Source organism: Eretmochelys imbricata, chromosome 4, assembly GCF_965152235.1.
Source record: "Eretmochelys imbricata isolate rEreImb1 chromosome 4, rEreImb1.hap1, whole genome shotgun sequence".
NCBI lineage: Eukaryota > Metazoa > Chordata > Testudines > Cheloniidae > Eretmochelys > Eretmochelys imbricata.
The window spans coordinates 41,548,242-41,573,032 of NC_135575.1; the positions used below are offsets into that span (position 1 = coordinate 41,548,242).

The following is a 24,791-nucleotide window of genomic DNA, read 5'->3' on the forward strand; positions in this document are numbered from 1 at the left end:
TTATTAGGTGATTCACCTTGGTTCTCCTAGGACTCCAATTATATTGCAGTTTTTAATCTTTAATCTTCATCTCATTAACGCTTCAAGAAAACATCTTATCTTTAATAAGGTTGCTGAGGTTATGTTCTGGTGCATTGATGCTGTATTTTTCATGCCAGTCCCTATATCATATATGCATCTTACAGATACAGAGAGCATGACCTCTGTTACCTGCAAGGAAAGGAATTTGAAAAATAACTTTTTCTCTTTTGACATTTTCTACAGTAAAAATAAGCCTCAACTCCTCCGCTCCCCCCACCCCAAAAGTGGGCACCAGTGCTAAGGAAAGAATTAAATAACCACATACACATTTAAATTCCTTGATTTTGTGCATCCTTTCACTTCCTTGTGTAAAGTTGTGTACTTAAATCCATATTTAGGCACCAAAGGAAGTGGCCTGAATTTTAGAGATGCTGAATATGAGCAGCTCCTGCTGTAGTCAATGGGAGCTTCACATATTCAGCTCTTCTAAAAACCAGTCTGCTGCTTTAGGATTTATACACATTTAAGAATTTTGGGCACATAATTTTGAAAATTTTCATCCTTGACTCTATTCCATAACTTGATCTATGTATCCGATATTCCACAGCCTAATCTATATGCACTGCAGTCCTGGGTTTTAAATCCACATTTGCAAGTTAAGAACCTTTGTAAAAACGTGGGAATAAAAAGAATAAATAGGTGAAAACTTAAATAATGCAGTAGGCCTTGAGTAGAGGTGAACTGGAGGTGTTGTATGAGTGACACTTAGCCGCCCTCCCCCATCAGTGTTATGACACATTCACTTTTATTAAGTTACTATTAAGAAAATACAAGATTGATTTATTAAAATGTTTATCAGTAGTGAGAAGCAGAAACTGAGCTCTTTAAGGGTCTATTAGGTGAAAATGGCTCAAGGTCAAATATTTGGGTCTGATTGTTCCAGATAGATTTGGCCCCCAGGGAATATCCCCGGCATAATGATGATGCTAGTCACCTCAATTTGGAGGCCATCAACAGTCATTGTTTGTACTAATGGGTCTTTGCCCCAAAACCCCCTCCCAGTACACACACCCCTCTCCAGTGCCCCCCAAATACTCCTTCCCAGTAAACATGCCCCCTGGCACCCCTCCAAACCCTCTGCAGCTCCCCTTCTGTGCCCCCCCATAGTGTCCTCTTTTTGGGAATCTGAAATATGGTAACCCTAAAACATCAGATATAGATCAGGAATTCATCAGCACATTCACTCCACAGCACCCACAGAGTGCAATGTGGTAGCAGCGACTGGCAGGAGCAGGGCATGCAGCCACCACTGTGCTGACCATGCAGACAGATGGAGGTGATCAGAGGTGATGTGACATGACCCCCCAGAAGGTTGAGGTTTTTTCAGACCCAACTTGACCCAAACCTGATACTTGTAGTCAGGTCCCATTGGGTTTGGGATGGGTTGCAAGACTCTAGTGTGGATGTTGCTGCATGGCAATCATACTGCCACCTGAGTCCAAGCCCACCTAACCTCCTGAGTCTGAGTTCACGTAGCTTGCCTGAGCTGCCACTCATGTAACAACAGTATCCATGTTGTTGTTTTTAGCGTGCTAGTTTGAGCTGAGTTAGCACAAATCTGTCTACCCTTGCTGGGCATCAGACTTCCCAGTTGCAGTGTAGACATACTCTTCGTGCACAGCAAGCTGGGGTGTAAATTTATAGTTGTCAAGGTTCCTTCCCCACTCTGAACTCTAGGGTACAGATGTGGGGACCTGCATGAAAGACCCCCTAAGCTTTTTCTTACTAGCGTAGGTTAAAAACTTCCTCAAGGTACAAACTTTGCCTTCTCCTTGAAGCCTATGCTGCCACCACCACCAAGCGTGTTAAACAAAGAACAGGGAAAGAGCCCACTTGGAGACGTCTTCCCCCCAAAATATCCCTCCAAGCCCTACACCCTCTTTCCTGGGGAAGGCTTGATAAAAATCCTCACCAATTTGTACCGGTGAACACAGACCCAAACCCCTGGATCTTAAGAACAATGAAAAAGCAATCAAGTTCTTAAAAGAACTTGATGAAAGAAAAGGTAAAAGAATCACCTTTGTAAAATCAGGATGGTAAATACCTTACAGGGTAATCCGATTGAAAACATAGAGATCCCTCTAGGCAAAACCTTAAGTTACAAAAAAACACAAAAACAGGAATATACATTCCATTCAGCACAGCTATTTTAGCAGCCATTAAACAAAAGAAATCTAGTGCATTTCTAGCTAGATTACTTGCTAACTTTTTACAGGAGTTCTGAGCTGCTTTCCTGATCTGTTCCCAGCAAAAGCATCACACAGACAGATAGACCCTTTGTTTCCCCCCCGCTCCAGCTTTGAGAGTATCTTGTCTCCTCATTGGTCATTTTGGTCAGGTGCCAGCGAGGTTATCTTAGCTTCTTAACCCTTTACAGGTGAAAGGGTTTTGCCTCCGGCCTGGAGGGATTTTATAGTTCTGTATACAGAAAGGTGGTTACCCTTCCCTTTATATTTATGACAATAGTGCTCTAGCCTGCCACATATTAACTGGCTGTGTGGTCCCTGCTAGTGTGCATTAAAAGTTCTGTAGTGAAATGTGTTGTTACAGCTGGAACTTGTAGTGTGTGGTAGCAAGGTCCGCACAGCCAGTTAGTGCATGGCAAGCTAAAGCACTGTACATTCATTCCCAGGCTTGCTAAAAGTCCATGTAGACAAGTCTTTAGGCAGAATATAAGTCTACAAATGTCTACAGGGTGTAAACACCAAGAATGGAAAGGAATTATTTAGTGTGGTATACTGAAGTATAACAGGAAAGCAAAAATTTAGGTTGCATGTCCGGTAGAAGTTCCTTAGAATGAAATGTATTATCCTGTAGGTTAGTATCCCCACTTAGGTGCATGTATGTTAATTTGAGCCCTCTAACATAGAATTCAGTCCATGAACTTATATGTGCAGGTTTGGAAATTGGTCTATATATGTTTGGTCTTAGATGTTTCTTAAATCCTTCAGAAATGCATGATCACTAGTTCTTTAAACTAAAAAATTGATAGTGTTGATATTTTAACACATTTACACTTATTTTTTTCTCTCTTCTTAGCACCCTTCCCAAATGCACAAACTTCTTATTCTACCTCTGCTAATACAATAACTCCCTTACAGGCTAGTAACCAGATCCCTTGCTCATGTAAATCTATAGAAATCAGCGGTACTATATGAATTTTGACTAGCTGAGGATCAGGGTCTAGGACTCTTCTTGACCATGGTTGCTGTTAGATCATGCCATAAAGGTGTCATACCTGCTCTTTTTTCTCTCTCTTCCTGAATCCCATATACCACTGTTCATATACCTCCATCTATGAGGCCTATGCTGAGTTAGCAGTGGATACTCAGTTAAGGGGATTCAGACCAGCTGAAAAAGGGAGAACACCTATTCACTTGTTACTCCCTTGTGTATACCCCACACAAGGTTAGTGTGGGCTTGAAGTGGCAATTAACATACCAGACAGCCCCTGCAAGAGGGAAAGCTAAGCTTAATTGATGATGAAGCCAAACTGGGGAGGGGTTGATGGTGATTATGAAGTCATGAAGAGTGTGGCAGAAAGAAGCTGCAGGAAGGGAGTCTGCAATCATTTTCTGGGGTAGAGAAGAAGTAGGAAACAGTCCAGGGAGAGAGCAAGGAGTCTGAGGCATTAGACTTCGGCTGCTGGCTCTAGGGTCCCTAGGCTGGAACCCAGAGTAGAGTGAGGACCTAGGTTCCCCTACCAGCCACTGAAGAAGGTTGGGTAAAACCCCCTGAGGTAAGGGGTTTAAGGACCACAGAGCCTGGAGAGCGATAGAAGACCTGCTGTAAGGTCATTGGACTATAGCTTGGTTGGACTGTTTGTTACCCTGGAAGGGGTGGACTAAAGTGTGACCTGGCCAGGAAAGCCAAGTTGCCAGAAGAGAGATCACTGTATTGACAGAGTGACCATCAGCTGGGGGAACCATACAGGGAGACAGCCACTATGCCAGGAGTGGGCAAACATTTTGGCCCGAGGGCCGCATTGGGGTTGCAAAACTGTATGGAGGGCAGGGTAGAGAAGGCTGTGCCTCTCCAAACAGGCTGGCCCCACCCCCATCTGCCCCCTCCCACTTCCTGCCCCCTGACTGACCCCCCTCAAAATCCCCATCCAACCCCATCTGCTCCTTGTCCCCTGACCACACCCTTCCGGGACCCCCTGGCCCTAACCAACCCCCAGGACCCCACCCCCATCAACCCCCCCCCCGTCCCTTGAGTGCCCCAACCTCTATCCACACCCCCATCCCCTGACAGGCCACTCGGGACTCCCACGCCTATCCAACCGCTCCCTGTCCCCTAACTGCCCTCCCAGGACTCTCTGCCCCTTATTCAACCCCCCCCCCATACCATGCAGCTCAGAGCAGTAGGAGCTTGCAGCCTGGCCGGAGCCAGCTGCACTGCCCGCGTGGCGGTGTTGCTGTGGGGGACGGGGGACAGCAGGGAAGGGCCCACGGGATAGCCTCCCTGGCCAGGAGCTTAAGGGCCAGGCAGGACGGTCCCGCGGGCCGTAGTTTGCCCACCTCTGCACTATGCCATGCCTGGCCATAAGAAGATGCACCTGTGGTGAGTGGAGCCCTTTACACCCCAGCTGACTGTCATAAACAAAGATTCCCAGCTGTCAATTCTGATATAGAGCAGTCAGGGAGAAAAGATGGGTGTGGGTGAGTTTCTGTGGCCTGTGATGTGCAGGAGGTCAGATTAGGTGATTATGATGGTTCCTTCTGGCCTTAAAGTCTATGGGCCCATCTGCCCCTTGACCAAAGATTCACTTTGGCATTAAGAGGGAGGGTGAAAGAGAACTTCCCTCAGTGCTGTTCCCAGTTCTCCAAGATAAAGGGCACAATACTCATCTCTTCTTTTCTGGTTTCACTAACTCAAGCCATAAGACAGGATCATGAGTTGCATAGAGTTTATTAGTGGTCAAGATGAGGAGTACATTTATACCCATGGAGTATGAGTGGGTCATACCATCTCCATCCCTTTGTGCTCTGGGCCAACCCTGCCCTGGGCCAGCTTGCCCTTGGCTTGACCAGTTTATTCAACCATACAGTGATAATTGTGCCCCTTAAACTTGTGTGAACCAGGTTCAAGATTTTGCCACTGAGATTTTGTCTAAACACAAGGGACCGTGTTTTCTTTTGTTTGTGCACTGAGCTCCCTAATAAGTAAAACCAAGCATTAATGCTGGCATACTGTGTTTGTTTATTAGCCTCTGTGTCACTGAGAAAAATAAAAAAGAACAACCCAAACTGGTTTACCTGGACCATGGCCAATGTTTAGTAAAGCCACAATGTTTAGTGACTGCTATTCCTTTTAAGCTGTCTAAATTGAAACTTGTTATACCTTAGAATATAGACTTGAATTTCTCTAGGAGTATGGAATAGCTTTTGACCGTAGTTGTTTTTCAATGGTATCTCTGAACTATGAAAAAAATTGACAATTCAAATGCCTGAAATATTTTATGCCCTAGAAAATAGGTGTGCAAGTAGTATCCATTATCAAGCTCTGATTGTCTGTGGCCTTATCTTCTGTAAAGATGCAAACGAACAGAATCTGTAAGACATGATTTATTTTAAATTCTCTGCAGTTGGAAGCACTAGCTTTTATGGTTATGGGGACAGTTAAGTCTCAGTGTATCTGGTTTCAGGCAGTAAAGAGCCATAGAGAAAAAGAATGACCGTTAGGCACAGATTTCAGACCAAAGTCTGTTCAAAAAGGTGCATCCAGAACTGTGTGCACTCAATGGATATGCTTTTAAACCCACATTTCTTTCTTTCTTCCTTTTTTTCCCACAGACGATGGTAGAAAATGTGAGTCTGAAAATCTTGTATTAAATCTTTTAAAACCTTAGACTTTGGACAAGGTGATCCTCTAGGAGGTCAGCAAAGAAATCCACCCATGAACCTATCAGATTGCTGCACAGTGGCTGCACAACTGCCCCAACCCATAGCAGCTAATAGAACCTGGGGCCCCTGCATGCCCCTGTGCCAGGAGTTTAGGCCTGTGGATCCAAAAAGTATTGAATTTTCTAGTCCTTCACAGAGCTCACACACACTTCTAAGGAAACAGGCCCCATACAGCACAGCTCAACAATGCACTGCCGGTGTGGAATATCGACTTCTAGACTGCTTCCAAAGCAGTGGATCCCATAGCAACTCCATTGCATCAAGCGCCTTCCATGCCTGTGGGGTGCAGAAAGCAGCATTTGTCCCCAAATCCTGAAAATTTTGAATAATTCCTCTGCAGCTGGTTCTGATGCAAGGTAAAACTGGAGGTTGTATTTAGAGATGCACTAAATAGAAAGTAAACATTCTGTTAGAGACTGAGTAATATTAGGAACTTTGGTAGCATTCTGGGTTGTTTCTGAACTGGGTGGCAATACAGCTCATATGTTACAGTGGACTTAATAGCACTGACTTTTTAAATTTTTTTTATTTTTGCAAGTAGTATGTACCTTGGTGAACAATATATGAGGGACAGTTAGAATGTCAGATGTCACATGAGGGAAGCAGTGAGATATAGATCCTTCACACATAGGTATCTCTTTGAGTCTGGATTAGTAAGGACCAAAACTTGTTATAATTGGTTGTTCAATGACCCATGAAGACTGAATTATTTGTTTCAGTCTGGTTCCTAATGAACATTGCGGTCTGTTCAGCATGCCCCAGAAAACATACTTATAGTTTATCTGTTGCTTATATAGGATATAATCAACACAAGCAAGATCAGACAGTCACAGCAAAGTGGCCAAGGAGTGAACTCACATAGAATCTGAACTATAGCACTGCAAGACATGGCTCATGACTGAGGCAGCGCAGGGGCTAGGGGATTTTGAAGTGCAGCTGCCTGAGATTTTCTTGTTCCATGGCTAATACGTTTTCAGTTTTGAGCTCTCAGTTCATCACCTTTCACAAGAACTAAAACTAATGGATGTACAATAGCTTTTTAAATGCAAGTTAAAGATGAGAAGTTACTTGGTTTTACTTACAGTTTTATTCTGCTTTGGGAGTTCACCTATGCCTCTCTACTATTTTATAAGCAATTGAAGGTTTAGAAAAAAATAAGAGAATCAGTGTACCCTTTATTGAACTTAAAATGCTGCATAATCAAACTCCAGGGAAAAAATATTATATGCTCCAGCAGGGAGTTTATTAGTTCTGATATTTTAATGGGCCTGAGTTTTTGATCTTTAATTAAAAGAAATGGAGGGGTTTTCTTTCTATTAACAGCAGAATGATGAAAACATTTAAGATGGGCTAGTAATACTCATCCCTTCTATCAAGCCACAGTTTAATCAAGAACTAATAATGAAGAATTCCACGTAGAATCCTGAAAACAGCACTGCTAATTGCATTACTTTATTAAATATAATTGGTGCCAGGTATTTAAAACCTTCCACCTACCTTTCCATAATTGGCTTACTCCCTCTAGCTTTCCCAGTTAGCCCCCAAGAAGAAAGAAGTGGTGCAAGATGTTAAAGTCAGAAATATTTCTTGTTTTTGGTTTATGCCGATGATTCACTGAGATGAAAGCGCACAATCTCCCAGTAGTGTGCAATCACTTCATCATCAAAATCGTTTACTGCATTTGATATAAATGAGGGTGCCAATGTATTTTGAAGATCTCAGTGAGGATGTCAGTATATTTTGCTGAAAAATTAGAGGAGCACTTCCAGTCTTCAGATCATATTTTTATATCATTTTAACTTTTTTACGACTAGCATCTTAAAAATGTAACACTGAAATTTAGTGAATTATTCTTCTCCAAATTTGCAAACCTTTTCTCCCTAAATTTTGCATATTAATAATAATCAGAATTTTTGGGTAGCTACTGCCTCACTCTTTGATCCTGGGTATGTCATTTGGTTCAACATTTTCAAAATTGGCCACTGTTTTTTCTGGTGCTGCCTTTTTGGGGGACCTCAAATTGAGGCACCTTGGTTTTGATTTTTCAGAGGTGCTGACAACCCCTGTCACCACATTTGTTGTCTTAAATTAAAGTTGTGGATGCTGAGCCCTTCTGAAAAATCAGGACCACCACATCTCAAGTTGGACACTGAAAAACGGAGGCACACAAAATCAGGCCTTAATGAAGATTATAGCATTAACCTCTCTGTCTCTCATTCTGCAGGGGTGTTGTGATGCCTAATTAGAACATGATCCATTACTTATTGAAATGAATGAAAAGACTCTCACTGACTTCAGTGGGCCCTGGCTCAGGATCTTGATGCTTAGGAAATGCTTTGAAGTCCTCAGATTCATAGACCTGATCAATTCGTCCAGGTTATACCAAAACCCCAATCAATCGGAGTTTTGTATATGCTTCAACTTCAGGATTGGGCCCCTGAGTATGGCCATTAAAAGATTTAAAAAGCACACTTGCTACAGTTCCAAAAAGAATATCACTGGCTGAGAGCAACACCAGTTCTTGAATGGCTGGCACTAGATACTCAGTTCCTTTTCCCCAGGAGCTTGTGCATAGCATTTTTGTTTTAAATTTAGCTGCTACATTACCTGGCCAACTGTAATTACACATTCTGCTAGCATACAGTACTTTTAAACTATTACATATGGAAAGTGACTTTGCAGACTTATCAACACCCATATTTGCTTTTATTTGAAAGCAGGATTTGGAACTAATTGTTTCCTGAAGCTACTCTATCTTAAGGAACTGTATTCTACTCCTTTTGTCTGAAGAATATTCAGAATGTTTTTTAAAATATATCCAATATACACAAAGCAATTATTCCTTTTATTGTATACACTATGTGCTTATGGTAATGGGTGTCTGTAACGGGGTCCTGCAGGGCCCTCCTGGCTCCTGCCCCCACTGGGCTGAGAAAGTCACACATAGACCTTAGTGCAGTGCTCACCTAGTGCTTTTATTTACAGGCTGTGCCCCACCACTTTTCCACCATACACATAGTCCCCTTCTTACAGTCCACCAGCAGGAGAGAGGGGGCAAGCTAGCTCTCTCTGCTTCCCCTCACTACCTTCCCTGTAGTGCAGCTTCCCTCTTCCCAGCTCCTTCCCCTGGGGCTTTTATCCAGCCCCAGCCTGATGAGACAGCAGCTGTTCCAGCTTTCCCAATCAGGGCCAGGTGATCTACCCAGCTCCAATTCACCTCCCTTAATTGGAGCTGGATTGACAAAGGGTTGGCTAAGCAGTTTTCTGCCTAGCACCGTGTCACAGTGTCAAAAAGATAATCTTGGAAATCCAGAAAGAATATCCATTGAATTTTAATGAAGTTCCACAAATACATAATTTATCACGAGGGAAACAACTCTGGTCATAAGCAAAATCTATGAAAGTATATTAAAGTATATCATAAAACATATATGAAAAGGTACAAATAACAGAATGTTAAGACTGTTAAAGGGGTACTGTCAGGGGTCCATCAGAAATGTGATTTGCCAAATTTGCTGCACATCACAGGTGCATGTTGAGATGTAATATAATTTATGTATATAATGTTTTCAACTTCTCCCTCCTGTTCCTATCTCTGTAGGTTTTGTGAGCAGGTAGTGTAGCAACATTCATGGAACTTGAAGAGAGGAACACAGGTTGCAGGAGCAAAGAATTTGGAGGAGGCACTAGGACAGCAGGCTGTGTGCACATGGCTAGAATGCTAGCTGCAGTTGCAGCATCTCTGTAAATAGTTTTCTTAGGACTTGTCTATATGGCACCCAGGAAAGTTAAAACAAATTAATTAAAGTGTATTAAATCCCTATGTGGATGCTCTCATTCAGAAATAAAATGGCCTTAGTTTGGTTTAGCTTAATCGCCTCTCAAGGTGGGTTCAAAGTATTTATCTTTTTAAAATGCTATTCAGCAGCTTGAACATGGAGGAGGAGCCAGTGTCATGTGACCAGCCAGCTCTCCAAGGACCATCAGCAAGTGCTCCCATATTTTGGAACCACTGCTCTTGGGAGCTCAGTTTGCTTGAAAATTACTTAGGCTATTATTTTAGGAGTCATCTTGTAAATGGCCATGGCAGTTTATCAGACAGGAGATGACAATGACCAAAATATAGTTGTAGACCCCATAAACTGTTAGTTATGGCCTTAAAGGCCTACATTTCCTGTGATCTAAACTCCTAAATGAAAGTGGAGTAGCTCCAATGACTTCAGTAGAGTTAAACTGATTTTTACCAGCTGAGAATCTGTCCCTATATATTTTTGTATATCTATGGATTTTTTAATATGTATCAGAATATAGTACCTATATTCCAGATATAAGAATTAAAAGAAGCAGTGTATTATAATCAGGACCATTTTCATCCGTCTCCTAGGTTATGTTGCCTTCTCAAGGATTATTTTGGGATGGTGGCTGATGGAGATGTGGTCAGCTGTTTAACAGTCTTCCTTTCTCTCTCCTCAAGGAAGAGAGTCTTGCATTATAGGATGAATGCTAAAAGATTCTTGAGCTCAGGTGGAAGCAATGTCCACAGCCTAAGGTCCTAGCTAGAAGAAGTGGCAAAGAAATAAAATTATTTATATTTTAACCATGTGCATAAGAGTAGGACAGCCAACTGTTTCTGATAATTTATAACAAATGCAATGATAGCAATAGACAAAATAATAATTATTTGTAAATATATAGAGATTTTAATGAACAGGTTATAAAATACAATATTCAGTACTAGTGTATTTGTGTAACTCAGCTCATGCAGCTAGCCAGAGCACTGCTCATAAAAGCAATCATAATATACAAAAGCCCCACAAGATTACCTTGAGTACATGAAACAGCATTTAGAAATTAAACTTCAGACGCTACCATCCTCCCTCCTCCCTCACATTCTCTCTCTCTTTCTCTCAGACACACACACACAGTAATAGTCCCTGCCATCTGCGCCTCTATATTTTTCAAACGTTTGGCATTTTGTTTTTAGAACCTAAACGATGAGTAAAATGTCAAGTCACCCAGAAAATAATCATAGGCATGACAACTAAATGTTAGCTCAGCTTGTCTGTCTCGAACATAGTTCACAGTAGAGCTGCACTCACCTGTTTTAGAGACAGCACAAGTAGAGTGCAGATGGACAGAGGTACTGTGGGCATTAGTTGGTAAATCTTCAAAGAGCTATACAAGATCCTAGCAGCATGACTCCTGTTGGTTCTAATGAGAATCAATTATTTTCATTAATGGCTTGGATAATGAAGTGGAGAGTATGCTTATAAAATTTGTGGCCGATCCCAGGCTAAGAGGAGTTGCTAGAACTTTGGAGGACAGGACTAGAATTCAAAATGACCCTCACAAATTGGAGAATTGGTCTGAAATCAACAAGATGAAATTCAATAAAGACAAGTGGCAAAGTACAACACTTGGGAAAGAAAAATCAAATGGACAACTACAAAATAAGGATTAACTGACTAGGCAGAAACACTGCTGAAAAGGATCTGAGGTTTACAGTGGATCACAAATTGAATATGAGCCAACAATATGATGTAGCTGAGAAAAAGGTTAATATTCTGAGGTGTATTAACAAGAGTGTTGTATGTAACATATGGGAGATAGTTGTCTCGCTTTATTCAGCACTGGTAGGCCTCTGCTGGAATACTGTGTCCAGTTCTGAGCACCACACATTAGGAAAGATGTGGATAAATTAGGGAGGAGAGCAACAAAAATAATAAAAGGTTTAGTAAACCTGACCTATGAGGAAAGGTTTGTTTAATCTTGGGAAAAGAAGATTTGAAGGGGTGGACTGACCTAATAACAGTCTTCAAATCTATAAAGGACTGTTACAAACAGGACCATGATCAATTGTTCATCGTGTGCTCTGCAATTGGAACAAGAATTTAACAGCAGCAAGAGAGGTTTAGGATAAATATTAGGGGAAACTTTTTAATTATTAGAGTAATTAAGTTCTGAAATAGGCTTCCAAGGGAGGTTGTGGAATCCCCATCGCAGGAGGTTTTTAAGACTAGGTTAGACAAACACCTTGGTACTGCCATAGCTTCGGGGGCTGAATGAGATGACCACTTCAGGTCCTTTCCAACTCTACATTTCTGTGATTCTATGTGACTACACAAAATCTTTCAAAGTTTACTCTCTAAAAAACAAACTTCAGATTACTTTTTGAGATTAATGCATATTATTTGTGACAGGAAACAATCATGTAGGTTCAACAGCAAAGCACATCTTGTCATGATTTCTGGCCTACATGAATTTCAGCTAAAAGGACTGTTGCCATCATTGATGCATGAGGGTGATAAATATAACTGAAAAACTGATTCTCTTAACTATTCAATAAAAATTAAAAACCAGAATCAGGTTATCACAGAGATGACATAGAGTGTGTGTATCTCTCCCACTTTCCCCATTTTCAAATAATTTAAATGGTCATATCAATAATGTAACATTTCTGTAATGTTAGAAATGTGCAGTGAGGAATTTCTACAAAGCTATATTTCTCTAGCATTTCCACAATTTCTTTCTTCGTTTTTTCCTTCTGTTCTTCCATCGTTTGGATACTATGTTGAAAATGATAGGAAGGTAGATAGACAATTGCTCAGTAGGATGCAAGATAAAGCCTTTAGCTACAGTATCATAATCTTACAATTCAGAAACAGACCCATAGCAAAGAACGTAACCTAAAGAAGTTGAATATAACCTGGCCAGAGACTATTGTCCACAGAAAATGTAGTAGGTACATTTGAAATTGAAGTCATCTTTAATAAGAATTATAAAAGTTACATTAACATTCTGAGCTGTTCATCTAGAATTCAGGCTTTACTTTAACCCAGCTTTCTGGGGCAGAATCCTTATCTCACTGAGTGTGAGTTTTGCCCTAAATGTTTCTTTCCTTTACGCTGCAAAAAGAATGCAAGTATCCTATCAGCTATCTATCTTATTTCTGATGTGCCTATTTCATTGGTATTCAAGCACCTCGATATCACATTTTCTGGAAGGCTTTTAAAGTTTATGTAAGATCTTTTCTTCTGGCCTGGGCAGCTGGATGTAATCCAGAAATAATAGGAGCTTATGGCCATATATGCAAATTTTTTCTGTCAGGCTGAACTCAGCAACCTCTCTCTTTCAAAGATATACATTATTATCATAATAAGGGTACTACCAGTTTGCTTGCCCCCTGTGTCTTTCCATCTGCGTATCCAGTAACATCTGTTTGCAAAGATCAATTCTTTCACTGAGTCAAATCTCACCAGCTCAGAGATGATTTTAATAACAAACCCCATGGAGTCTCTACTTTCAACCAGAGTAGGAATCCCCACACTTTAATATCCTTTGCCTTTATTGGACATTGATTATCTTTAACCTCTTGTCAGCCTGCACTGGAGTTCATGCTGCACAGGCTCTGAAGAGATTGTTCTTTTTGTGTTCTGCCTGAAAACTCAACCTGCTCTCAACTATGTTTAATTTTTGATCCGCTCCTCTCATTCTCTTTTCCTTTATTCAGAGGACACTGTTCCAGCTTTCCCTTCCAGTGAAGAAAGAGTGATCTTTACTGTAGCCATTTTGTTTGTTAAAAGCTTCCAACAGCTCTTTGATGGCAGTGTTGCTAGCGCTAGTGTGACAAAGAAGGGGATGCCAGGCAGGGGGGAAACAATATGATACCCTTTCAGCTCCAGGTCAAGCTGGACAGCGTGGAACAAAAAAGTGATGTTTTTCAATGGTTTCAGTTTTGTGTCTGTCTTGCACCAAAATCTCTGTGCCCTTAGCTGTGTAACATAAGCAATTAGTCTCATAATTAGCAATTAGTAACGTAAGCATTAGTCTCAACAATTGAGGAGCAAATTTAGGATATGTCTGACTATTCACTGATCATCAAAACTTCTGAACAAATGTTCTTTGGGTCAAATTCATCCCTTGTTTAAGCAAGCACAGTTGCACTGAAGATAGAAGGCTTCTAATGGCCCTGGCTTTCCACTGATGTTGTTTTGGGGGTTTTTTAATATTATTTTCTTCTGCTATATTTTATGTATATATTTATAAACAGTGCTCACTTCTTTTTACTGTATAAACAAAGAGATCCTTACCAAATGCTTCGGTGCTCACATTCTGATGTCTTGAGTGTTTTGCTTTTAAATAACTTAATTGTTTTTGCAATTAAGAAATTAATAACTAGAAATGGATATTAAGAAAGGCATGTATATTTAAAATTACAAAGAAGAATGGTAATTGAAATTATTGGGGGAGATTTTCAAAGGCGAAAATGGGAATCAGGGTGTTGAATTTCAAGGAAAGTTGGGTGCCTAACTCCCTCTGTCTCCTTGAAAATCTCCTCCCCCCCAATAATTTTAATTATTCTCTTGTGTGATTTAAAATATATGTACCTTAACATACTTTTCTTATTAAAACTGAATATAACAAAGAGTTACCATGCCAGTATTTCCCTTTTAGAGTATCACTGCTTGGGAGACGTCTCCTAAAATAATGTGTAACTCTTGGAATCACAACACCTGAAGTTAGTCTAGAAATTTGAAGAGTGAAGATGTCTCTGATGGAATAAGAAGAAGCCATTTCTTTCAGCATGATAGCTTTTGTTTGTACTAATTTTGTGCAAGTACGTTTATGGTGACAGCCAGTATGCTAACTGTCTGAGGAATAAGTGAGTCAGACATTGTAGACTAGATTCCAGTTATTTGATGCAGAATAGGCTTCAATGTTCATCTCACTTTTTCTCTTCTTAATCTTTTTTTGCCAATAATTTCTAAGCTACAGTAAAATGTTCTGTGTATGTACTCTAATCAATGCTTAAGGGAGCCAATGTTTCCTTGGGAATAGGGCACTGGACTGGGACTCAGGAGACCTGGGTTCAGTTCTGGGCTCTGGCACTGCCCTGCTGAATGAACATCATCAAATCTCTTCCCCTCCCTGTGTCCCAGTTTCCCCATCTCTAAAATGGGATTAATGATAATGACTTCCTTTGTAAAGTGCTTTGAGAGCTACAGATGAAAAGCACTGTATAAGAGATAGGTATTATTATTAGGAGGAGGATTCTGGTTATAAATTACACACCACTGATCTCCAGGAAGATGCATGCCGTGCACTTCAGAGTTAAATTTGATCTTTGGTTTTTAAGAGGTAAAGAAATTATATTTTTGTCATGGTCTGTATATGGGGGTGGAAAGAAAGATCATGTGCCTGATTAATTTTTTTATGTATATTTATTTCAGGCCCTGCTTGATACGCAGAATCTTTTGAGAGCTCAGATTACAAATTTTACTTTCAACCTGGGATTTTCAGGGAAATTTTACCACACAGGTAAGAATGAAAATCTAAAATCACTTTCATTTTGATTGGAAGTATCTTTGTAGTGTAGGGGAAGTAGAAATGACATTGATTATGCAGCTTTGGTATTAAATGAAATGGGATGATGGGGAACTGCACTCAGTTTCTGAGCAGAGAGGAAAGCTTCCTTCACAAGAATATAACAAATAGAACAGATTGCCTCAGAGCATATAACATAATTGTGTGACTTGCTGGGTCAAACTGTGTTCCTGAAGGATGGTTTACATTGACCAACCCTTGTGGTGAAGCAGTATTCTCCATGAGAATAGTGTCCGAGATATATAAATACTTTTTTCCAGTTTTCCTATATTTTATTAAGCCAACTAGATCCACCTATATAAATTATTCTGCATATATTTATACAGTGTTTTGGTAGATTAGACACAAAGTGATACTTTTTAAAACTTCTTAAGAATCTATTATGAGTGAAAGCTGAACAGACAGTTAACTTCAATTTACATGTAGGAAATTCAGGCATGCATATAGGTCAGATCTAGTGCATACATCCAAAAAATTATACCTAAATACTCATATCTTCTATTAAAAATGTTAATTTCCATTCACAACCAAGTAAAGAATATCTTCAAAACATGGCTTTACATTTAAACTGGTTTGGCAAAGTAAGGGCTGGTTCTCTGAACTATTCATCAAGGATAAAGTTTGCAGATGACAAGAAGATTGTGGGATTGGTAAGTAATGAATACAGCAGGTCACTGACACAGAATGGTCTCGATTGCACAGTAATCTGGATGCAAGCAAACAATATGCATTTTAATGTGGCCAAAGGTAAAGTTATACCTCTAGGAACAAACAATGTAACACATACATACAGCATGGGGGATTCTATCCTGGAAGCAGTCACCTGAAAAAGATTTGTGGGTTGTGGTGGATGATCAGCTGAACGTGAACTCCCAGTGTGATGCTGTGGCCAAAAGTCCTAATGCAATGTTTGGATGTATAAACGGGAAATAAGGAGCATAAAGGTTATTTTACCCCTGTATTTGGCATTGGTGTGTCTTCTGCTGGAAAACGGTATCCAGTGTCTGATGTCCACAATTTAAGATGGATGTTGGTAAATGGGAGCGGATTCAGAGAAGGGCCATAAGAATTATTAAAGGGTTGGAAAACATGCCTTATAGTGATAAACTCAAGGAGCTCATTCTGTTTATCTTAAAGAGGTTAGGCTGATTTAATCACAGTTTTGAAAAACCTACATAGGGAACAAATATTTGATAATGAACTCCTCAGTTTATCAGAGAATTGTATAACAAGGATCCAACACCTGAAAGTTGAAGCTAGACAAATTCAGACTGGAAGTAAAGCATACATTTTTAGCAGCCAGGGTAATTAACCATTGGAGCAGCTTACAGGAGTTGTGATGTTTATCCATCACTGCAAATTTTAAATCAAATTTGGAAGTTTTTCACTAAGACATGATGTGGTTCAAACAGGAATTATTTTGAAAGAAGTTATAAGGTCTGTGTTGAGCAGGAGGTTGTTCGAGATGATCAGAGTCGACCCTCCTGGCCTTAGAAACTATGAATCTTTGAATGCTCATGTTGGTGGCTACTCCAGAATAAGGGCCACAAGAGAAGTACTAAGCACCTTGAATGAGAAGTCAAGTGTCTTCAACGCTGGCTGCCTCCAAGGAATTCAGTACCTCTCCTTATCAAGTCCTAAGGTCCCAGTCCTGTAAAGGGATTTGCAAGAGCAGACCCCTATTCCCCCACAATCCCTTTGACATCTTTCTGCAATCAGAGCATGTTACCAAAGGCAGCGTAAAGAAGAAGCCATTAAAAAGTAAACATTTACAAAATAAACATTTGAGAGCTATTAACACAGAGTTGTCACATATATTTCCTATTCTAGGTATAAGGAAAAACTGTGGTAATCTCTGACTTTTAGTATCAGCCACTTTATTCACTATATTCATATTTCGTAATTATTTCTAGATTCTAGAAGACTCAAATTTCTTCCTGTGATCAGCTGATATGCCCTATAGTCTGTAAAAGGCAAACTGTTTGTAAAACAGGTAGTAAAGTGGTATATATTCACCATCACTCAGTTTTCAAAATCCAACATTGCCAACACATATTCAATTTCAGAAAAGTTTCCCAGGAGGATTTACATCATTATTAAGAAAGTAAATGGTGACTGTTTGTTTTCTTGACCAGCATATAAATATTGGTCTTGGAGTAGACTCAACATGAACTGATGTGTAGAGCTTCAGGTTTCAACAGTTAATCTTTTCTGTTTCTTGTTTCAGAGTAGCAGCCATGTTAGTCTGTATTCGCAAAAAGAAAAGGAGGACTTGTGGCACCCTAGAGACTAACAAATTTATTTGAGCATAAGCTTTTGTGTAGCTCACAAAAGCTTATGCTCAAATAAATTTGTTAGTCTCTAGGGTGCCACAAGTCCTCCTTTTCTTTCTGTTTCTTGTGTGTAACACAGTAAACAAAATTCCAGTGTGTTTGTCTTTCAAAAAGATGTATGGGGAAAAACAAAGAAAAACTTAATCTCTTATAATGTTCATGTTATTAAATTACTGCTGTTCGGATGCTTACTTTCTGAAACCTTGCTCTAATAAAGTAAATTTGAAAATAATTTCTATGGTTAAGATTATTGAAAATTAGTCTCTATATTTAGTCACCTCAACACATATTTAGACACCTAAAGAAGTAGCCTGGTTTTCAAAACTGTTGAGTACTCAGCAAAAAGAGTCAGCAGCAGTTGGTGGGTATTCAGCACTTGTGAAAATCATGCCACTTATTTAAGTGCCTAAATATGGGTGTACATGCCAAATTTTAGGCACTCATCTGTGAAAATCTCAGTTTGTTTTTAATCCTTCTTTTATATAAAAAATAAAGAAAAATGTAAATGTTAATGACTAGAACTCTTTGCTTTTGGTGGAACTCTCAAATTTGCCAGGTTTGACTGTGTAGTGTTCCAGGAAAGCGCTGGAAGCCTCCTGAAATATTTTAAACTTGGTTGGACAAAACTCTTAGAATATTTTACTGTCTGGCACAAACCTGCAATGACGCAGGAAGATGGATAATATGGCCTCTTCCATCTTGAATTTCCATGATTTCCAGGAGAGAGTGTATTATAACTTATAACAGTGTCTTCTGTTTATTTGTCATCGTAGCACATGTAGTTCTGTGGAAAAAGCAGTAATATCTTACGGCCAAATCTGAGGTCCCTAGTCAAGCAAAATTTCCCACTGACTTCAATGAAAGCTTTGTTTGATTAAAGACCACAGATTTTAGCCCTTCATATAACTTACCAATACAGAAGTTTGAATCATCAGATAGGTTGTAAACAACCAAAACAAACAAACAGAAACAAAAAAACCTTTTATGCAAGCATAATAGAGCAGCTGTAGAAACAGAAAGAAAGAAGGGATAAGGCATTAAGTAGGCAGAAAGGCAATGTGTTACACAGGGAAGCAGATGTTAACAAAACAAAGAAACAATCATGCATGCAAACTAAGACCACATCAGGGACAGAGAGAGACAAAAGACAACACAATATAATGTCAGAGTTGAAGGACAGTAGTATGAAATCAAGGAAGTGAGGTTATAGGTAGGAATGAGACTGACAAATGCAAAATGATTGATTCAAAGCTAAAGTAGAACATACAGAGTTAGATTGTGTCTGACTCTTGTAGTGATTACAAGGGAAAGGGCTGGGAGGAGAACACTTGTCTTCATTCTTTCTTGAATGCATTGGTCCCTTCTAGCATTCCCTGAGGTCCTAGCCACCGCAAGGGGAGGGAGGCAGGAGAGGGAGTCTGAGAAGATATGGCCCCCACCCACTTTCTCCACACCACAGAAGGGAGCAGATACTTTCTCTTCCTGAGGCTGCACAATCCCTCCCAGAACTTCTGGGATAGCACAGATCCACATGCAGATGTATGGTACAAGCTGAGCCATATTGCAAAATAGTAAATAAGTAGATGACTATGGAACTGGCTCAACATTGGAACATCCCTGAAATGACCTTATTGTTAAAATCAGAAAGCCAGTTTAAAGATCCCAGACAGGTTGCTGCATCATTACATCTGATTGCCCCCATTTTTCCTTTCTAATTCAATTTCCACAGATGGAGATAGAGATAAAATCATGGAAAAAGCAAAGGAATAAGTCATACATGGTTCACTGGAACAAAGAGGAAAATATGAAGGGGAGTTAGAGATAGATAGTACAATGTGATTGGTGCAAAAATAGAGTAGCTGAATGTTTTGTTTGCTTTTGTTTGAGAGAGAAGTCAGATTAGTGAAGTAAAAGAATAAGTAAATAGAGTAATCACATTTGATGTGAAATGATAATGGCAACATGATGCTTAGAGAAGCTGAAACAGGATTTTTAAATGTGTGTGGTTTATGGGAAGAAGCAATATACAACTGGATAAGCAGGAAATTGACATGTCATGAGATCATGAACAAGATAAGAATTAGAAGGGAAGAAAAAGGGATAGAGTGGTTTAGGATAATTTGAAGATGCTGGTAGGGGAATACTTTAGAAAAGCATATGTCATGAAAAAGGGAAGGCAGAATTGATTGCAATGGTAGTTTTGTCTGAATAAATTACACTGAATAAGACTCGTTAACCCTGTCATTTATCCTCTTCAATACCCTATCTTTTTATAGGTCTGTTTTTATTAGTTTCTAATGTTACTTGTGCAGTACACAAATGAGACGACAGTGTTGTATCATGCATTTTGAGGGTTGTTCAATCTTCTAGAGAGGAAGGTGTGCTTTTCCAAACTAATTATGTGGGCGGCGGCGGGGTTATGTATTCAAGAGCTTTTAAAATCCCTATTTAACATCTCTGTAATATCAAATTTCTGTGAAATATTTTTGGTGTCAAACATTACATTGTTAATGTTCCTCTTGTTTTTCCTAATGATTTTAACAACATAACAAACCTGAAGAGTTTGCTTTTGGGGAATATTTTTGCAGGAACTGAAAAGGAGGATGAAGGTGATGACCTGTTGCTGGGGTCTGTGGATGAGTTCTGGTGGTTTCCCCATATGTGGAGTCACATGCAGCCTCATCTCTTCCATAATGAGTCGTCACTGGTGGAGCAGATGATTCTCAACAAAAAATTTGCCTTAGTAAGTAACATCTTTGCACGGCATACTTAATAGAGCTGTATGAGAATCAGGATTGGTTTTTCAGGAAATGCTGCAATTGCAAATTTTATTTTTATTCTGAATCAGAATTTTTCAAATCAAAAATCAAAAATTTTCAAAAAAATCATTTTGGGTCAACTAAAAACTTCAATTTTGATAAAATTTAAAACTTTTTTCCTATTTTGACTCTTTTATTTTACATTATAATTTATAATATAATATAAAATCAAATACATTTTGAAACAAAAAGTTGTTTTTAAATGAAAAATCAAAACATTCCATTCCATTAAGGTTGAAATGCTTCATTTTGATTCAGTTTTCTGAACAGAATTTTGTCAACATCAGCACATTCCCTCAGAAAGTCTTAAATTTGGTGAAGTGGCATTTTCCAATGAAAAAATGTTCTGGTGGAAAATTTTCAGCCAGCTCTAGTACTGAACTGCAATGTTTGCATAATGAAATATAGTCCAAGTTTATCATTCAGAACTTTCAAAGACTTATCTTTGCTTTGAAATCTAGTAAAATCTCTCAAGATTATTAACGTATATTACAATTACCCATTTGATCAGTTTATGTATAAAAATAGCTGTTCTGAAAAGCATTGACTTTGCTAAGTAATTATATTTTTACAGCAAGGTACTGAAAAAAAATATTTCAATGAGAACTTGAAAGAAAAAGAAAATGAGACATACAGATATAAGAAAATTAAGGAAAGAAAAATGTACTTGATTTGATTCTGCCATTCAGTTTCATGTAACAAAAAAACCGCCAGAAGTCTCACATGTGTACATTCTACTATACTACTTGTTTATAGATGTGAATGCTGCTAATTTTGAACTATAGTACTCTGGTGTAAAATACATTTGTTGTTTAAAATCATATTCATTTTCACTATTTAAGAATTCACTGTGGACTAAACTATGCTTTCCCCTGTGTGGGAGCACTGGATGAGGGGTCGGAGAGAAAGCATAGGGAGTGTTTCTCCCCGAGCACATTCATACATGAGCTAGTCATAATTTGGTTCCCAGTGCTGGAGGATGTAAGGAGAGTCAGATGAAATTAGCTCTGGGGCTAGTAGCCCCAGAGAGGCTGTTCCTTGGTGGCCTAAAAATAGGCCCAAGGCTAAGGAATGACAGTACACATGTTGAATAGGTGTAGCAAAGGGCTACACCTCCCCTTGGGTTTCTAGAACTATAGGGCCTAATTCTCCTTTCGCTTATACGACTGTAAACCAGGAGTAACTCCATTTGAAACCAGTGGAATTGCACTGGTAACGCGAAAGGAGAATTGGGTCCATTATGCTATTATCAATTTGGACACTATTTATCTTTACTCCTTCAAAAAGAAAATTTGAGCATTTAATTATATTATTTTAATTGGGACAAGGGTTGCCAACTGTCTAATCGCAGAAACCCAAACATCCTTGCCCCGTCCCCTGCCCTGCCCCTTCTCAGAGGCCCCGCCCCCGCTCACTCCATTCCCCCTCCCTCCATTGCTCACTCTCTCCCACCCTCACTCTCTTTCACCAGTCTGGGGCAGGGGATTGGGGTACGGGAGGGGTTGCAGGTTCTGGGCTGGGGGGTGGGGCCAAGGGGTTCAGAGTGTGGGAAGGGGCTGAGCCTGGTGCAGGAGCGGGTGTGTGGTGTGGGCTCTGGGAGGGAGTTTGGGTGTGGGAGGGGGCTCGGAGTGGGGCCAAGGGGTGTGGAGTGTGGGAGTGGGCTCGGGGATGGGGGAAGGGGTTCGGAGTGCAGGCTCCAGCTGGGCAGCGCTTACCTCGGGCGGCTCCCGGAAGCAGCTGGCATCTCTGGCTCCTAGGCTCAGGGGCAGCCAGAGGGCTCTGTGCATTTCCACTGCCTGCAGGCACCGCCCCTGCAACTCCCATTGGCTGCACTTCCCGGCCCATGTGAGCTGCGGAGTCGGCACTCAAGGCCAGGACAGCGCGCAGAGACCCCCTGGCCATACCTGCGCCTAGGAGCCAGAGAGACGTGCCAGTTGCTTCCAGGATCCGCATGGAGTCTGGGCAGGTAGGGAGCCTGCCTTAGCTCCGCTGTGTCACCGACCAGACTTTTAGTGGCCTATTAAAATCTCCCAGATTCGTTTCAGCCACCAGGAGATTAATTCCCGGCCAATCCGGGAGTGTTGGCAACACTAGTTGGAAAACTCATTAATTATGATTAACTTTTCATGCAGAGAGTAACTAAAACACACAAAAAATTACTCCAGCGATAAACCATTGTTCTAATTTTTTTGGAGATAACTAAGTTGCAGGTGATATTACACTAAATACTTCCAAAAGGTATGGAATAGTAATATTTTATCTTATAGCTTTGTATTTGAGACATAATTACCAAGTATATTTATACACACTCATGCGTGCGCACATCCCCACACACACACAGGGTGCATGAATCAGAACAAAAATACATTTTCTATTTTTTCCTTTCATTTCATTTGACCACACTTTTAAATAAAACCTTCTTTTTCCCCTTTAAAAGGGTTCACCTTTACATCTGAAAATGTGTAACTGGATTTATAATTTATGATTTCACAAAAAGAAAATAATTAATACTGCAGAAGAACCAGGTAGCATATTTTAGAATTTAATTCAGTAATTATATGTAGAATCTGGGATTTCAAGTGCATAATGTCATGTGGTTTTACAACTAAGCATTGCTGCTATCTATGCACAAAAGTCAATATTACATCACACAGTAGTATTTGAAAGCTGTATTAAAGGTTCTCAAGACTCAAGAGTGACAAATAAGTAGCTCCTTAAACTTGTGTTTGTAACAGAGAACATCCCATTCTTTCACAAAATGAGCCACAAGTAGACTTTCAAGTGTCATGGTGACACTGACTAGCTCTGCCACTAACAGTCAAAGATGACAAGGATTTCATAGCCGAGATTAGAACTAACCAAACAACCCCTGGAATGTACAAATCACCCAATTTTCACAAAACAAGGCTGTATAAGTAAGGTTGTATTCTGGTTATATGGTATGTTTACCCAACAAAAACTGTATTAAAAGCATGTTAAGGACTGACACACAACTATAAAAATAAGTAAATCAAATATATAACTGTGTTGCAACACTTAGGCCAAAGTCCATCAAGAAAGTATTTGAAGGTGCACAAGTATTCAAAACTACCCCCTAACTGTGATTACTTTAGCTTTATTGTTTTGTATTACAACTTTAATATAATGATAATGCAGTTTCTGTTAAGTAAATGTGTTTATTGGTTTTCTAGTGATTATTTTTAAATAAACATAATGGACCAAATATATCACTAATGAAACTCCATTAACTTCACCGGATAGAATTTGATCCATTGCTTTGTCCTGCATAGGTACAAATATTCGTTCTGTTGCATATAGGATTTCTATCAATTGTATTTAGGTTTTGAATATTTTTCCCAAAGTGCTAACTTAGAGAACTACCAGTTATGTAAGACAGTGGGATTTTGCTGGTCCAGCTCTTCATCAAACAAAAAAAGCATGGTTTTATTGTTGATGAAATTTTTTTTTCTTTAATCCATATTTTGGGTCAAATTTATCCCTGGTGTAACTATTGACCCGTTTTAGTTACTCTTTGCACTAAAAGTTAACTAACAAAATATAGTTTCCAGCAAAAATATCATTATATAAATCAATGGTAGACTTTGCCTGGAATACTGTTTTCAGATCTGGTCACCCCATCTCAAAGAGAATATTGCAGAAATATAAGGGGTTCAAGACAAGAACTATTAGAAGCACATGGAAAGTGACTGAAAAGATAGAGACTTTTCTTTAGAGCAGAAGTGAATAAGAGAGGATGTGATAAAAGTTAACAAGAATATCCCGGTTATCCTTTAAGTGCTTCCTGCAGATTTTCTTGCATCTTCCTCAGAAGTAGCTGGTATGGCCAGTATTAGAGACAGGATACTGAACGAGATGGACCACTGCTCTGATCCATTTTTGCAATTCTTGTTTCCAAAGTCAGCTGGAAGACAGATTGAGATATATGAAGGACAGTTGTAGTTTACAGATGGTAAATATTGAGATTCATTTAGGTTGTTCTAAATCCAACCTGTTGTGAAATTTTCAGAAAATGAAGAAAAATGTGACATGAAAAAAGAAAAGATTTTACTCTGTGTTTTTATACAGATACAGCAATTAAATGCAGTTATGGGGTTTCCCCCCTACTGATTAGAAAGCAGTTTGCTCAGAAACTGAGCATTGAATCAGGGTGGATTTGATTTATATCAAATTGATTTAAATCACTAGTTAGGAAGACTCGATTTACTTATGGATTTCTACGTAAAAGTGCATTCTTGTTGGTTGTTATA

General features: G+C 39.5%; 1 protein-coding gene across 2 annotated transcripts in view; it reads left to right on the forward strand.

Annotated features, from left to right (window-relative positions):
* Positions 1 to 24,791, forward strand: part of LOC144263523 (bifunctional heparan sulfate N-deacetylase/N-sulfotransferase 3) — a 94,887-nt gene that overhangs the window by 18,195 nt on the left and 51,901 nt on the right. For both annotated transcript variants that reach the window (XM_077814414.1, XM_077814415.1), the window contains exons 2-3: positions 15,218 to 15,305; positions 20,293 to 20,447. In XM_077814414.1, the coding sequence (XP_077670540.1) occupies positions 15,218 to 15,305; positions 20,293 to 20,447 (243 nt within the window). The remainder of the gene's footprint in view (positions 1 to 15,217; positions 15,306 to 20,292; positions 20,448 to 24,791) is intronic.